Source organism: Amborella trichopoda, chromosome 10 (assembly GCF_054954075.1).
Source record: "Amborella trichopoda isolate Santa Cruz 75 chromosome 10, AtrichopodaSantaCruz75HAP2 v2.0, whole genome shotgun sequence".
Taxonomy (NCBI): Eukaryota; Viridiplantae; Streptophyta; class Magnoliopsida; order Amborellales; family Amborellaceae; genus Amborella; species Amborella trichopoda.
Window position 1 is genome coordinate 42663993 of NC_142345.1, and position 17578 is coordinate 42681570.

Genomic DNA, 17578 nt, shown 5'->3' on the forward strand with positions numbered 1-17578 from the left:
ACATTCCAGATTGAATTTGGGTCAATTCAATAGTCATAATTGTATTTTGTATTTTAATTTTAATTTATTTTATATAAATTTAAATTACTTAAAATTTGGATCTATTCTTAAAAAATAGGTGAATCAATAAAAATATTTAAAAACTAATTTACAAAAATTAAATTAATCAATATAGAAGTGAGGCGCTCTTCTAAATGTTGTCGGGAGATGTAGTTTTGGTGTTGAAAACTATATGACAACTTGAAAATTTATTTTTATTCTGAGATATTAAATTTAAAATTAAAAAAATGGTACAGATCAAGTATATATATAAATACTCAAATTTTTTTAGGAATAGACATTCCATATAACATTTTACAAGGTACATTATTTTATTTTTCCTTCGTATCCATGTATCTTGATGTTTAGATGATAAAAGGGAGGGTTTTTCAATGTTGAAATCAATATTATCAAATTTCCTTCGGATTTTAGGCATAAACTGAATCGAAGCGAAGTCTGATGCTGCCGTTTCTGTCAGATTCGGGCCGCTTCAGGCTACTTCGGTCAGATTCAGGTCTGCTTGGGGGCTGCTTTGGGTCTACTTCAGCCAGCAAAGAAATAGCTATATAAGATGTTATTATTATGTTTTTTCTATATGTTTTTAAAAAAAGTCTGAAGTCTTCCCGAATCAATCGAAGCATTGAATTGCTTCTCATTAATCAGACAACATTGGACAAAAGTGCTGGGCCAAACCTGACAGGTTAAAGAACCAAATGTTAAATAGGTTAGAATTAGCTAGGCTTTATGATAGTAATTGTGTATATTTATGTGTGTGTTTTGCCTGTTTTGACTTTTGGAGGAGAGACTTCATGAGTTCGAACTGTCGACTTCCTCACTCAAACCACATGTGTACCACTTAGCCGAACCCCAAGCAATATCGCTACTAATGCCAAGGAAAAGGCTGAACTCAACCTGTTAAAGGACCATATACCTTTCAGAAGAAAATCTAATGGAAAAATATAAAGCTATCTTGAATAGTAAATAAAAAATAAAAAAAAAAGGAAAAAAAGCGCTCTTGAAGTGAGCATCAATCCCGATTTATAATTGACCTTATAATTATGAGAAATGTTTCTATACTTCCTCTACTATATAGAAATTCTATATTCCCTCCCATCCAGCCGTTCAATTGAGATCAAATAAGCCATTGATTTGTTTGATATAGATCTGACTTCTTAGTGTATTTTATTTTTAATTTTTAATTTATAAATTATATGAATATAAAATTTGATACGTGCTATCATATCAATAGGGTGCACTTAAAATAAATATAAAAAATATTTATGATAAAAATGACCAAAATACCCTTGAATTTAGGGGTATTTTGATCTTTTTTTTATTGGGAACATTTGTTTTATGTTTTTTTTTGCAGGCGCATATTTACGATAGGAGTGGATGCTCAAAATTTGGTGTCAAAATATTTGGTAAACTTAAAAATTAAAATAGTGTAGAGGTGTGACATTGTAATTGAATCCATCTCAACCGTTCATTCATATCTGATATGGAAAAGTTTATAACTACTGTACATATACATTCCCATAAATATTTGCTAGCATGAATACTCCAACAAACAAAACAAATCAACAAGACGACATAACATAAATATTATGTTTAGCTGAAAAACAACACAGTGTATTGCTTAGAAATATTGCATTAACATGGCCACTCAAACTTGAGCAACCTGTAAGGTTCTTAACATGAACCACTCAAAAACATGAAAGCTTACGAGTGTAATGGGGTTCTTAAACATGAACCCTCTGATGACACCCCTCAACATGGTGAGCCTATTTATTAAATTTGGGACTATAAGGAGAAGCTTTATAAAGAAAAAAAAAAGGGGGAAAAAAGAGAGGAAGGGAGCATAAAGAAAAGCTGAGAAAAAGAATTAAAATTACAATAAGCATGAGGCGAGAGAGAATTCAGTGGTGAGCACCATTGAGTTCCTCAATGGACTCCATGAGGGCCTCGGATAGGGGGGGAGGCGGGCGGGGGTTTCGGATGCATGCGACTATCTTGCATATGAAGTCGAAAAACGGCTTGTATCGCACCACGAGGAACCCAATCTGCCCAATGACCCCTCCTGTGAAGGTGGCTATGGCCAAGGGCTCCATGTTAGAGAGAGAGAAGAGAGAGAAAGAGAGGAGAGAGAGAGGAGAGAGAGAAAGAGAGGAGAGAGAGAGGAGAGAGAGAGAAAGAGAGGAGAGAGAGAGAGAGGAGCTGGAGAGAGTGTGTGGGGTGTGAGAATTATATAGAGATGAGGCACCCGGTTTTGTTGGTAGGGAGGTTGATAAAGCAAGGGCTTAGGTTTAGGTGGTTTTTAACGCCAATGGCTTGTAAAGCTCATAACGGATGATTAGAAACGGATTATGCGTTTAAGTGTTAAACGCAACAAATCGTGGCCAAAAAAGATCTAAAATATATTTTAGTTGTTTGTTTTGGTGGTCCGCCATAAACGACATTTGGGTGCCTTGTCACCGTTGGATTGATGGGGCCAGACATTGGGCTCCCGGAACTAGCCGTTCAAAATTTTTGAAGTATTTCCCGAAGGATGAACTTTCCATAAGGCCAAGGATTTACGAAAACAAAATAAAGCCTCACATCAAATCCTTTGGAAAGCACTTTCGGTGACAAAAATCTCTTCCATGGATCCAAAATCAATTCCAACACCGATATATAAATTGCAACTCAAAAAATGGTACAGATCTTACGGATCTATGAATACTTAATTTTAGGGTAAAATGGACGGTCTAGATAATTCGTTCCAACATACACTATTTTTAGAGTTTAAAATCTTTTTTTTCACAACAATAATGTTCAAGCAGGGATGATCTATGTAAAGGTTTTCCAATGCTTGAATTGAAATTTTAGATGAGCTACGAGGCTATTATTATACCATTTTCCCTTCCCAAATGTAGATTAAAATGGGATCCTTGTAACCAAGTCACCACCATCAAATCAATGGGTTAGATGGTGATGGAGAAACCACTTAGTCATCACTGCCAAATCGATAGGTTAAATGGTGATGGAGAGAGTATGGGAGACCCGAGGGCCTAATAAACATGTCGTCGACCTCTCTATTTCTCTCTCACACAAACTCCGGATTGAAACCATCGATTGAACGGTGACGATCCTTAAGATCACACATTGTAACTTTATTTTGGGAGAATCAAAAGATTATATGCCCTTGTTCGAGAATATTGTTTATTTACTCCCTCACGTGAAGCTCAACTGTATTTTCAGAATGTCTAACATTATGTATAAGGCTCTAATTTTATGAGGTTACAAAACCATGTACACATTGTACGAGCTGTTATAAAGACACATAGGATGAATCACCTTCCTGATATGTACATGCAGAAAATGAAAGAAAATATTGCACAAAATATTATATAAAGGTTATGATAAAATCACAGTACCCACGAGCTAAATAGCTTTCATGGCTAGCCTTACATGGAAGGCTTCCCATAACAAAACGTATTGAATCAGCAGCGCATAACTTTATTTTCTCATTGCTCACCATGCCTGTCTCATGAGGAATCTGTTAACCACTTTTTACTAGATTGTATATTATTTAGGAAACAGACATGAGCTTGAGTGGTTTGCAGTGTTTAGCAATGCTATATCTCAAATTTGATTCCTACTATCCAACTAAAATAAAAAAAAAGAAAAAAAGATTGAATCTTCATTAAATATATGTGGCACTTCATATTATTAGAAGTGACACGTCTTTTATGACGGGGAGGACCATGGACCCATGTTCCTAAAATAGAGGAAATTTTGGTTCAAATCAAGAGGAATGACACAGAAATGTAATGTTTTTCTTGGTCACTACATGTTTCATATGGCAAGACAGTAATCATTGGGTGTTAAGAGGGGTGGCATATCTCTGGAGAAGTGATGTTCTGGTGAATTATACACCATGTTAAAAATATAGCTCAAGTGAGGAGGGAGGTTTTAATTGCAGTGAAGAAGCTATCAATGAGAACATTAATCTACAGTGGATGGTTTCTCTAAGTCCAAAAACTGCTACTGTAAGCTAGCTGGTTTCTCCATCAAGCTGGTTGAAGATGAACATATGATGGTACATCCTTTGGCACTGCAGACGGGACAGGTAGTGGGGGAGTCATTTGAAATCGTAATGGCTTCGTTGTGGACGGTTTTGTAGCATGAATTCGGATCGGTTCCAATAGTGCAGCCCCATTTCCATTCCTTGGAAATGAGCCTTCAGTTAGTGAAGGCACTCATTTGCAAACTTGCAAATATATAGAGATCAAGAGTGACCTTTTTTTTTTGACAAGAAGATCAAGAGTGATGGTCTAGACTGCCTGATTTTATTGCTTTATTTATTATTTTAGATGTGGCTAGTATTCTCCATTAATGGGTTTCCCCAATATAAATTTACAAGTCTATATTTAGTAAAAATGTGTAGGAGCTCTTCTTCCCCATTGATTTACTAAAGAACAAATAATTACGTATCATAAGACCCTTTACATTAGGTACGAGAAGGTCACGATCTTCCCCTAGCCGTCAGATCTCAAACCGGACAGCTTGAGTTGTGACATAGAGTTCGAATTTTTTTTTTTGAATTTTGAATCCAATCAATGAAACACCTTTAGATGCTTCATTTCACATCTTATAGCTAACAATGATTGTAACCTTCTTGTATTGAAAAACAAATGACTTTATTGTATACTTTTCTAAAATAGTTAATATGTGGAAAATTCAGTCGCAAAACATGCATTGGATTTCTCTCATGCAATGATAATCATCAAGCCTTAATTTGTCCTTTTATATTAATTTGAAGGATACTTTTTTCGAAGACCAGGGGCATCATTGCAAAGTAAAAGTCCACTTGGAATTAGGAAGTTTTCATCTGTAGTTAGAAGAATAGGGGCATCCTATACATGCTAGTGAATGGAAAAATGCAAAGAACAACACAGTAACAAAATTATAGCGATAATTCTCAGGAAGGTATAGGTAAAGAAAAAGTGACTCAGATCACTCAAGTTTTCAAGTCTCATGATGCTTATTCTAATGAATGTTTGCCAATGACACAAGCACACCTTGTCTATTTATGAAAACTTTTCTAATCAGTTGAGAAGTCCAAATTATATGCTGAAAATGAGAGAGAGAGAGAGAGAGAGAGAGAGAGATATTTCAGCATACAGGCTTACCTTCTTATGCTCAACAGCCTGAAAGGCAAAAGAAGCTTAATGCACCACATGTCAACAGCTACAGTTGGAGATCGTGAAATCAAAGTAGCTCCATATAGCCCTCAATCTGAAGTTCTAAACAATCAGAACTACACAATCAGAACTACAAGAGACCAAGACAGCTCATATAAGAATAATAATTTGGCTCAAGAATTCCAATTCCATAGTTCAACATACACCCAGACCAAAACACTGCTCCACAGCTATCTCTGAGTCTGGGACGGCTAATAAAAAGCTACTTTTAACTAGAACCATTGCTCAGATCCGACCATTATTGGGATAAATCAATGGATGGGATCACCTCAGATCATCAGCTTCTACAACTCTTAAGGGAGCAGGGTCCACATGTAGTTCATGGACCCAACTACCCATTAACCATATTGGGTATTGACTGTAATTGTTAGTATTCAAGAGTTTTAGTCACCACCGATTCTTAGGCCATTGAGTGGTTTAGAAAGAGTGTTTTGGTCTCCAAGCCTGTGAAACTCTGATTCTATGGTTTGGGCAATCTTTGAGCCCTCGGGATTGGGTTCGGGGAAATTGACATGGAAAGAGCCTTGTTTAATTGGTGCGACAGTCTGGAGCATTGAGGACTCCTTTTTGATGAAGTCATAGAGCTTTTGGTGGAAGCCATGGTCTAGAGAGAAGCAGTCATCTGTTTCAGGAATGGAGTGTTTGGATGAGCCAGAGCCTTCTCTTCTTGAGAAGTGAGGGAGGGATGAATAGTCCATGATCTGCATATGCCAGATTGTCAAAACATTCTCAGCCATGGAGAAGAGATGTCTCTTAAGTTTATTGTGTGTGTGTGTGGGGGGTGGGGGGGGGGGGGGAGGGTGGGGGTGCGGGTGCACACGTGTGTGTGTGTGAGAGAGAGAGAGAGAGAGAGAGCTTCTATGCATCATTGAGGTAAAATAGAAAATAAATTCAAAAGTTTGGCACAACAGGGTCCAATGAGCCAAACTCATTTTCTTGGTCTGACTAGTGCTCAGGTCCTAAAGGACAAGAACTCTTCTAACCTTTCAAGATTAGTAAAACTGGCATTTATAAAGAAAATCAACATAGTCCTGATTCTACTTTCAGCATTTCAGGTTCATTTCAATATTATTCTTTGCTTCACACATTTGGAAATCCCAATGGATGACACTATCTATCATGGAAGAGAAGAAATATAGACACATGAGATAGAAACAATATAAAGCAGAAAATTTCAGAAAACAAATCAGTAGTAGTAGGTGAAGATATATGAGAAGCGGTTCAAAGTTCACATGAGATACATGAAACGTCAAACTTGCCTTCAGCAATTCATCTCTTCCAGAGCCCTGTAACACCTGCACTTTTCTCCTGGTTCTTTCTTGCAAAAGTGGCCTCACCACCTGGCAAACAGTAAGAGAGAGAGAGAGAGAGAGAGAGAGAGAGGTTATAACACGTGCATTGATATGGACCACAAGACCTATCAAAGTTCTCCTGTTCCTACTGAATCAGGAGAAAAATCTAGTGAAATTAATTAATGCATGCCTAAGTGAATCATCAATTCCAACTTCATTAAATCAGATTTAGGTAAATTAAATGTCAAAAATGGACCTTTACCCTCACCTTCCAACACGCCGAAAAAATGTATGGAACATTGACGATATAATATGTATCGGTCTTCTCTGGATAATTTAAATCATCAATTGTGGATATTATGGTCAATAACTGCATTTAGAGACGTAGACAGGAGTTATGCTTACTCAACTAGATATATTTACACAGAAATAACATTGAATAATTGAGCTTGATGCAACAGCCCGGATTTATTGGACCTTTAAAACAGAAAACCCAGAGAAACTTGATGACTCAAAATAAACCCAGAACTATACGAAATGATTAGGATTTCTTTTCTTTCTTGATAATACAATATAGAAATGGCTAACGTTGGCAAATGATGCCGAACGATAAATAGAGTTTTAAAAAATTTTGTCAGGAAATAAATGCTGTGTAGTGCAAGAGGCAAAGTCCAGGATGAATTGTGCATCTCTGGATTTTTTGCAATTGAAGTATATCATCATTAGGCTCTTTGGAGAAACTTTGAAAAGCCAAATCAGCATAGCATTGGTTTAATAGGATACCACCATTTTTTGGTGCAAATAGGGTTTGGCACATCATTTTGCTGACCAGAACATTCAAAAAGTCCAAGTTGCAAGAACAAAATGAAATGGAAAAGCACATCACCAAAAACTTAGAGAGAGAGAGAGAGAAGAAGAAAGATGCAATAGATAAATAGTAAAGAATGCGAAGCCTATCAAACACAAGAATCAAACCTTAATATGATTGAGTGCAGAAAGTTTTAAGCCTGTCATATCCAGAACCTTTAAGCACGTACCAATATAGCGCCCATGCTTGTGTGTTGCGGCAGGCTATAACAAGCACCACAATATCAGATGAAGTAGATACAGTTTTGAATGGGTGGGCAAACATACCCTTAAGGAAACGGAATTTACATTTCTGGATTTCTTTTTCAATTAGAATTTACATTTGCTACTAAACTCACCAAAATTACACGATCTCGATATTCGTTAATTTGAATATGTGACTGCACATAATAATGCACCTGCAATGCAAGAGAATTAATTGTGAGAATCATAAACACTTCCAGCCAGCTTCTTGAAAGAGGCTCCACTGATATGAGCATGGTTTTGATGGCAGTTTGCACAATTGTATGAATCATCAGGAAAATAAGTATAAAGGGATACCTATTGTAGAGTCATATGGATAAATTGATTTTTTTCCCTCTCTATTTCGACTGTTTAGTATATATGAGCATATTTTGAAATCCTTGTGAACATAATGATTGGATTTCATTGGGTAGGTATATAGAAAGAAATGAGTCTCAAAATATCAGAGTAAAAGGTTGATAAAATACTGTCAAGACTTACAGATGCTTTATCGAATGTGCTCATTCCAACTCCTATAGCAAAGACAGGAAGACCCTGCAAAACAGAAATTGGAAGTTAAATATTGGCTTTAGAGACATAATACCATGATATGCATGTGACTAGCTTTTATTAATATCGAAAAGTTTGGAGAGGTCAAATTATAATGGTCAAATTTCCTAGGAATCAGACTATAGTGGTTTACAAGCTCTTATGCGATGCCCATATACATTTAGTCTCTAAAGCAAAGGATGTGAATTTTGGTACACTAACTTCAATTAACAGTTCAATTGAGAAATCAGTAAATTTTTTGCTGTATAAAAAATGGTAAAGGAGCATCCCTTGGGCATCCTTGAAAAATGTACACAGTTTCATTCAGTAACGGGATAAATTCATACATGCACCAAATAAAGCAGAAGCGAAGTCACTGTAAAACAAAATAGCAGAAGAACAATCCGCCGATTGTAATGCAAACTCCATGGCTTCACTTGGGTTGCATACGGACGGCTTGTACGTTTAGGACTCAATTTCTTTCTATAATACCCTTGGTGCCATAAAATAAACCAAAGTAGTTACTTATTAATAGAAAGAATTCAAAAGCAATAAGTGGATAATTAAACCAATAATAAATGACATTATGCACATGCAACTTAAGGAAATAAATGCATAAAGTCATGAAAAAACCAGGGAGCACTAATGAGCTGATTCAATGGGGAACAATGACACCAGAAATAGTAAAGCATGGAAAGTTTTGAGACATATAAGTTTGGGGAATCACCCAAAGAGAATGCAAAGAAAAGAACAATATATACAGATATTATGATTGCAATCCTTATCCAAGCAGGATATAAATGATACTTTTTTGTGGATTTAAAGCTTGCAAGCACACCTCTTTTGAGTAACCGGACAATCCGATTAGTTGTGAATCGCGAACTGCTCTATACATATTGGACGGGATTATAGGTTTCTGTAAAATAAAAGAAAGACAGGCATAATCAATCTATTAGGTAATAAGTTCTTGAGAGGCATGGTTGGTGAAATACACATAAAAACCACTCTAGACAACTGAAAACTCCTCCAAGTCTTCCATTTCTTAACTTTCAGGGGAAAATAAGATACAAGCCTTTGATAAGAATAAATGTGAAGATTGATTTACAAAATAAAAGCATAAATGTGACTACGAAGACGATCAGCATGATACCATTGGAATTGGAGCCCCCTATGCGGTTAGGATTCATGAAGAACCTAGGAAATGAATCAAAATTTCATTGCACCTAATATGACTGGTTATAACTAAAACATGTAATATTAGAGGGTTTGGTAGAATGAGAACTTACAGCCAGTATATTGTCAATCTCACTTTGTATTCTCCAGTTTAAACAATCCAGCAACTGCAACAGAAAAATGTGCAGTATGAACAAAGAAGATATAAATAACTAAACAAATGTAAAGAAATCATACTCTTCAATTGGTTACGAAAGAAAATCAGGAGAGGCACACTTACCATTTTATTTGCTTTGGCAACATTCCCTTCCCTTGCCTTTAGAAACCGCCTCAAAGTTTCCATTAGATATCCTTGATGCATATTCTGAAGCATTGATTGAGAATATCAGGCTCTTGATATTCCTTTCACTAAGTGGGTCGGTTCAATATCCAAATTATATTGGAAGTAGTAAATAATTTTGTTTCCAGATAATAGAAGAATCGTTGCATACAATGTTAAAAAACCTGGCTTAAAGCTCAGGACTTGGCCCCTGCCTGAGCCAAGTAACTCGGGCGAGTCCGAGTGGACTCGCCCGAGTCCGACATGAGCCCAAAAAGGGCGGAAGGATTGGCAATTTTTTTTAAAAAGTAAAAATCAGTAACACCAAAAGAAGTGATAAGCATCATTAAAAATCTGTAAAAGAGGGAAAAACGTATATAGAAGACAGATTATGAAAAAAATTGTTTTATAGCTTGAAACTGTCAAGAAAAATCCAAAGAAAGGGAAAAATAGAAATTAGAGCTTATAATAAGAAAAATCTACAAATCATCATTAGGAACATAAAAAAATATATAGAAAGAAATCTATACATAATTTATTAGTGTATCAGTACAAAAAAAAAAATTACTTTTTAAGTAATTTGACAAACCCAAGTTTGTCTAAAATACTTGCCTCGGCAAGGTGCCGAGGCCGAGGAACTCGGCCAACCTCGAATGAACTTGGCTGAGTTTTGAACCGCTACAGCGTACCTAGAACTTGAAGTATAAAAAGGCAACCATTCAAGTTAAAAAACAAAAAACAAAAAAAAAGAACTGCTGGAAAGAAGATATTGATAACACACCCATGTGATTGTTAGTATGGCCTTTCATACCGTAACTATTTGATCTTGTGTGGGTTATGCTAGAGCCAAAAACAATTCACATTTTTTTGAATAAAAGAACCCACCTTTCTCTAAAGCTAATAAGATTACTGCCCTAGAATTAGGAATTAGAAATTCGAAAAGAAACATCCTGGTAAGGCAATGCGTGTCAATTCCTCGCTACTAGTATAATGGAAAGTGAAAATAATTAGAAAGAAATTATTGCAAGATGCAATTTACTTCAAAAACTCATAAATGAGCAAATAGAGAATGCATCAGACATGGATCCATTTCTACAGTAGATCAAAATACCATTTATAGCACTGCATTGTGCCAATATTAACAACAAAAGTTGTTCAAAGATGTCAACTCAAAGGATTCATCCTATCACTAAAAAAGTAAAAATGGAGGATTTCACGGGAATTGGTATAATCTGAATCTATCAATTTCAACATTAGATCACTGCAAATTGCCCATAATTCAATCTTTCTACAAAAGGGATATTGAAAAAAAAAGAAAGACCAGCTATATTTGTGCATCAGCATATGAAGAGTACGAAGAAAACCCCGATTTGTCGCTAAAGAGAAGCCATAATTTTCGCATTGACCTCATAGTCTCATATCTAAATCACCAGAATCAGAAAAAAAATAACAGAAAAAATTAGATTTTTACATAAATAAGACCGAGTAATTCTTACCTCAAATGTCTTCCTTAACGGCTCATCCTTTGCAGTTGCTTGAACCCACAAAAACCCAAATATCAATTTCTCAAAAAAAAAAAAAAAAAAATTGTTTCATAACACTGGAATACCAAAAACCCAATGCTCCAAAAATTCAAAAAAAATTCAAAAAAACAAATAATTCGAGCTGGAGCTTACCTTGATCTATTAACCCTTTGAAGTGTTTTAGTGCATCATCAGAAACAATCCCCATTTTCTTATCTTGAAATTTCAAAACCACAGGGAAAAAAGTGGGTTCTTTGGGCAAAAGAACATGAAAATTTTTGTTTCTTTTTTTCTTCTTCTTTCTTTTGTTGCAGGTGTGTTTATGTTCAGATGAACACTTATTGCATGTGGCCACGGTTGTTAAAACCTGTTAAATTTTTTTTTAAGATAAATGCAGGTACCGTGTGAGAATGACGTAATGCCCCTGCCTTCGACTTGAATAACATGTACGTCCCCGGTCGTAAGGCTTACCTCACTGGGAAGGAGGAATCCAAAATATGGTGAGGAGTTAAAGCAGGCTTTTTCTCTCTCTAGAAAAGGTAACACAATTTGTTTCCACAACTTTTGTGTACAATGGAGACAACGCATAAAGTTCTGTCTACAGGGTTTGACAAAGAACGAACGACTTCACACCAAATGACATGGTGCTCTCTCTTTACAAAACTCAAATGAAATGGTGCTCTCTCTCTCTCTCTGAACTTCGAAGGAAATGGTGCTCTCTCTCTACAAAACTCAAATGAAATGGTGCTCTCTCTCTCTGAACTTCGAAGGAAATGGTGCTCTCTCTCTACCCAAAACTCATATGAAATGGTGCTCTTGCTCAAAACCGTCCGGCCAGTGCCTCGGCGGCCGCTTAAGGGGATGGGCCGGAGCAGACCAACTAGAGGGTGGTGTCTGGGTCACCTTCCTAATATTCGCCTAGGCGTCACGTGAAAAATACATATATGGTGGGTAATTTTTCTGTGTTTTTTTATATTTAGATAATAAAAAATATATAAATATACATATTTTGTACAAAATATGTACCCAAAACAGCGTTACAAGAATCCATTTGCCCCTTTTGAAGCTAAACCGCCGCCCGCCTAGGCATTGCACGGCCTGGACCGCTGGCTGCTTAGCCCGGCGTTTTTTTGGAACACTGCTCTCTCTCTCTCTCTCTCTCTAATGAACTCAAATGAGATGGTGCTCTCTAACGAATTGTAATGAAATGAGACTCTCTCTCTTTCCCATCTACAAGACTATGCACAGAGCATGGTTTACCATGTTCTTACAACCACTATGCATAAAACACTCTTTACTAGGTTCTTACAAACAAATAAATGAGTTTTCTCTCTGATCAAGTGTATTGGGTCAAGCAAAAATAATATGAATCTCCCTCTCAGTCTCTCTCTCTCTCTCATCTAGCGTTTAGGCAAAAATATATGAATCTGTCGTTCTCTCTCTCATCTAGCGTTTAGACCATGCATAAACGATTGTCTGTTACTCTAATGGAGTTTCAAAGCAAAATTAAATGACTGGGACCGCATGAATCTCTCTCTCTCTCTAAAAATTAAATGAGTTGGACCATATGAATCCTCTCTCTCTTCTGGCACGCGTACTTTTTTGTTGGTATCTGAAAATATTCTCTCTCAAATTGATCTTTGGAGGAGTTCATAAGAAATGAAATGGATCGATCTCTCTCTCTCTCTTGTTTCTCTATGTGCATTTTTCGTAAGACTTGTATAGAAACTCTCATTGTACATATTTATACATGGGATGGTATGCAATGAGATCATTTACTTCCAACTATCCGATGTGAAATATGGTAATATGGATGTATACAAAGCTCGAGAATATATATATTATTTTTTTTAAGTTTGAAGAATAAATACAATAATCTAATTTCACATCTAGTAGTGAAGATTAATTATGACCACCTTCCACATTAATGAAACTTTGTTGATGCTCAAAAAACACAAAAGAACAAAAAAAAAAAAATTAAAAAATCTCTCTCATTGTCTTGATATAAATTATATAAAAATTTATTTGTCACCATACAGAAATCTAGTATTGGCTCTCCAAAGTTGAATCATTCTATGCTTTTGAATTTCAAAACCAAGTTAGAAGCTCCCTCTCAATCTCTCTCAATGCGACTGCTGTTACTTGGCTTTCAATCCGTCTCTCTCTCTTGACATGATGACATGATGCGGCCTACTCGGTTTGAAAGTCCATCGCCGATCAAAGCACGCCGTTTCCCCTTCTCTTTTTAATGGCCTCACGACTCTTATCTTCATTTTCACTCGTTTTCCATCATTACCCTATTGGACATAGTTTGTATAAGGCTGAGGTCTTAAACAATCTAAGTAAAGTTCATCTTCAAATAGCATTGAAAGCTCTTGTTTCAGTACGGAAAATCTTTGTGATGATCTAATACTGTATTTTTATCTCTAATTATAAAATTTAAAGTTTAAAAAATATCTTAGATCAAACGGATCTATTAACACTTAAAAATCTTGAAAATTGACGGTCTGAAAAAAACATTACGAGATGTAATATTTTCAAGTCTTAAAATCTATTTTTTCTCATGTTCATACACATCTTGATATTGAGATGATAGATTTGACAATTTTTTAGCATAAAAAAAAATCTTGTCTCTTGCATTTTTTAGATGCACGTTAATTTGATTGTTTGGGACCTCAGCCTTATGTGAGCTTTCTCTTTAATGGGACACGTCAATACTCATTATATTTGACTTGCTTCCTTCCTTAACTACAACTCTCATCAATTTTTTTGTTTATTATTATTTTTAGCTTTTCTTGTAAATTGTAATTATTGTTTATTATTGTTTCTACTACTTTTCCCATTGAGGTAATGAGCACAAGACGAACTTTTGTATGCTACAAGATGACAGTCTAGGATCCTGAGCCTTCATTTTCATCATCCTAATTTATAATTTATTTTAAGCCTGTGCAGGTTCTCCCTGGGGAGCATAATGTATATATGTTCCCTAAGAGAAAAGATCTTCTTAGAAAGATATTTTGTCCATCTGAAAGTTTGGTATCCACTTTAGTACTATAAATGAAAATTTTCATATAGAGAACATCAGATTTTGAGTTCGTGAATGTATGGGCCTGACCGTCCAAAACTTACATACTCTGTCTAATCCTAAGATTTTATTGTTTCATAAACATGCAATATCTTTTTTTTTTTTGGGTGTGGTTTGTATGAGCTACATCCATAGTTATCAAGATCGGACCGCATAACCTGATGTGATTAGTTGGACTGCAGGGTAGTGTCTTAGCTAGTTTGATTTAAAGTGAAACCGAGTTTAAGTGAAAAATATTCAAAATCAATATTTGATAGGTTTTGTGCAGTCGGGCTGGCTGGTTTTGACCAATCAGATCGGTTAAATAGAGTCGGACAAATTCTATATAATATATCTCATGTTTTTTATTTTATTTTTTTTATTTTTAAAATTCTACTTCGGCTAATTTAAATTCACAGTTATATCGATCTATACTAGACCAAATCTTTCACCAATTCAAATGTTGTTTGATAACACTTATGTTTCTAGAACTTGCGGTCCTGAAATTACTTCAAAAAAGGGTTTTATGCAATGAAAAGAATGTAGATATGCACCGGGAGAGCATAATCTTTTGGCTTTTTAAAAGCCGAAAATTTTTTGTATAGAGCCGAGGCTCTAAACAATCAAATTCAAGCTTATCTCCAAAATTTCACTGGAAGAGGTTGTTTTGATGGCCAAATATCCTCAAATTGATCACCTCGACATAAAGATGCATGGACATGAGAAAAAAATAGATTTTAACTTTTAAAAGTAGTGTATTTTGTAACACATTTTTGGACCGTCAATTTTCAAGTTTTTATAGATCTCTTGATCTATACTAGGTTTTAAGTTTTAAACTTTATAAATAAAGTTAAAAATATATTTTAAGGTTGTCAAAAAGATTTTCAATATTGAAACTACATTTCTCGATACTATTTAAAGGTAGGCTCTAATTTGATTGTTTAGAGCCTAGTCTCTATACAAACCCCACCCTTTAAAAGCAAGGGTTTCGTTTGAGACATCCACATCACTGGTTACGCATTTAGTTGGATCTCAATGTGATCACAACTCATTCAATTTCTAGCTTTTGTCTAACCAGATTCGCGTACATGTCCGATCTGTATTTTGGAGAGAGAAAGAGAGCCAGTTTCGGGCATATGTCCTGTATTTATTTTGTAGAGAGAGCCAGATTCGGGTACATGTCATATGTGAATTTTGTAGAAAAAGAGATGGCAATTGGGACTATCGGTGGCAATGGACCCGGACTCTGTTAGGACCCGACCCATGACCCGTTAGGTCTATCAAATATGGGCTCGGGTATGGGTCCAATATTTGGACCCGGGAGAGTCGAGTTCGAGTCTAAAACTTGGACCCAAACACTATTTGGGTATGGGTCCTGGTCCGGATGGACCCGACCCGTACTCTTAAATTGTTGGAGATAAAATACTTCAAGCCCTATTCATTTGGGTGTATTAAAGATTGTATACAACAATAATTCATAGTTATTTTTTTGCTATTAAATGACAAATCGGACGGTTTGAAATCTAATGGCAGGTGATTGTGACTTTCTGACGAATAATATGAGTATATGATGGTAAAAAAAAGACAAAAAAAAAAAACTAAGCTCATAATGAGGATGGCAATGAACCAGACTAAATCCGAGATCCGATAGATACGGATATGGATCAAACTTTTGGACCCGACGGATCGGATCCAGGTCCAAAACCTGGACCCCAATACTATTGAAGTCTAGATCCGGATCCAGCCGTACCCTTTGCCACCTCTATTTCGGACTTGTAAAGAACTCTTGTTTAGAGAGAGCATGAGAGGGCCATAAGGGCCTGGGAGCTCCTACCGAGCTCTTCCTTGTTTGCATGGGTAAATTATAAATAATTAAAGGAAAATCTTTTGATAGGGGTAAAGCTTCACCTCAAAACTCACCAAAGATTACAGTTTTGGTGTTGGAAGGCCTTCAAATTGATCATGTCGGCCTTGATCATTATGATTGTGAAAAAAATAGGATTTTAAGTTTTCAAAATAGTGTATATTATAATTCATTATCTAAACAATTTATTTCACCTTGAAAATAGGTATTCAGATGTGTACTTTTTTTAGCTTCAAATTTAATTGCAAGAATTAAAATTTGATTTTAAAGCCATTATGGAGATTTTTGATATTCAAAGTACTTTCAGAACAAAGATTCGAGATGAGGCTTTACTTTAATTCCATAAAGCCTAGGCCTTATATAAATACATAATTAAAATATTGCAATAAACTTCTAGACAACAGAATTGGTATTAAGTATATTTGGTCAAAAAAAAAAGTGAATTTTTTTAGTAAAAATTATACAGGCCAAAAGAAAGTTTGAAAGAAAAGATGTGATTATTTCATATTTGTTTAAAAATTTGGGGATTTAAAAAATGGTATATATATATATATATATATATATATATATATATTTGTCTATGTGTATTTTCAAGTACATTAGTCTGGAACCTACTTGGAAAAACATGTAAAACGAAGATTTTTCTAGAAGGTCCTCTTGCATAATGACAAAATAATATTCTATTTGATTATTTTTTAAATTTTTTTTACCAAAATATCTGTAAAAGATGAACTATTTAAAATTCTACCCATTCTAAATATTCCAACTCAAAGTCAAGTGTTATTCTATGAGTATTTTGAAATTAACGAAAAAGTATAAGTAAAGTATTAAATTATTCATTTCTTGCTAACAAACTTGTCTTTAAAAAAGTAAATCTTTTAAGATATCTTGAAAATCATGCCTTCTAAAATGTTTCTTAATATAGAAGCTTTCTGGAAGAAAAATATCTTAATAGCAAGTATTATTGACTAATCTACGACGCCAATCAGTTTACAAAGGCCTTAAAATTCTTCCTCCACTAATCGTTTAAAAAAGGAGGTCTTAACCCCTCAACTTTTAATAACTATCGTTGTCCAAATGTTATTTTAGAAAAGGGATTATGCCCACGGCATGGTAAACTAAAATTCACTATATTGCTGGTACTTATAATGTGATTTTGGGATACAAATTTACCTCACTAACCCTTAACAATATTCAATCGAGCAATCCTTTAAACTAGCTCTCCTAGTGTAAATTGTTTGTCAATATGTCATCTCTTTTCCAAAGTTGAACCAGTGTCTAGAACGACAATATTGATAGCAATTAAGACTTTGTCTCACTAAAAAACAATATGACCTAAAATCTTTTTGGAAACCCCTTCTCTATGAGAAACCTACCTCTCTGTAAGTAGAGCGAACCGTCGCACCATTTTTCTCTTTGAGAA

General features: G+C 35.2%; 1 protein-coding gene across 2 annotated transcripts; it reads right to left on the bottom strand.

The window, feature by feature from the left end:
• Positions 1–5217: 5217 nt before the first annotated feature.
• Positions 5218–11539, bottom strand: LOC18447591 (Sec14p-like phosphatidylinositol transfer family protein). 2 transcript variants are annotated; one of them, XM_088849103.1, is made up of 11 exons: positions 11381–11539; positions 11201–11238; positions 9666–9749; positions 9499–9552; positions 9051–9128; positions 8165–8218; positions 7780–7839; positions 7550–7645; positions 6843–6944; positions 6542–6622; positions 5218–5983 (listed from the first exon to the last, which is right to left on the bottom strand). In XM_088849103.1, the coding sequence occupies exons 1-11, from the start codon at positions 11433–11435 to the stop codon at positions 5666–5668; spliced, it is 1020 nt and encodes a 339-aa protein (XP_088705229.1). In that variant the 5' UTR covers positions 11436–11539; the 3' UTR covers positions 5218–5665. The 2 variants fall into 2 exon arrangements, with proteins under 2 accessions (XP_088705229.1, XP_088705230.1); XM_088849104.1 differs by lacking the exons at positions 11201–11238; positions 11381–11539 and adding an exon at positions 10317–10589.
• Positions 11540–17578: the final 6039 nt, after the last annotated feature.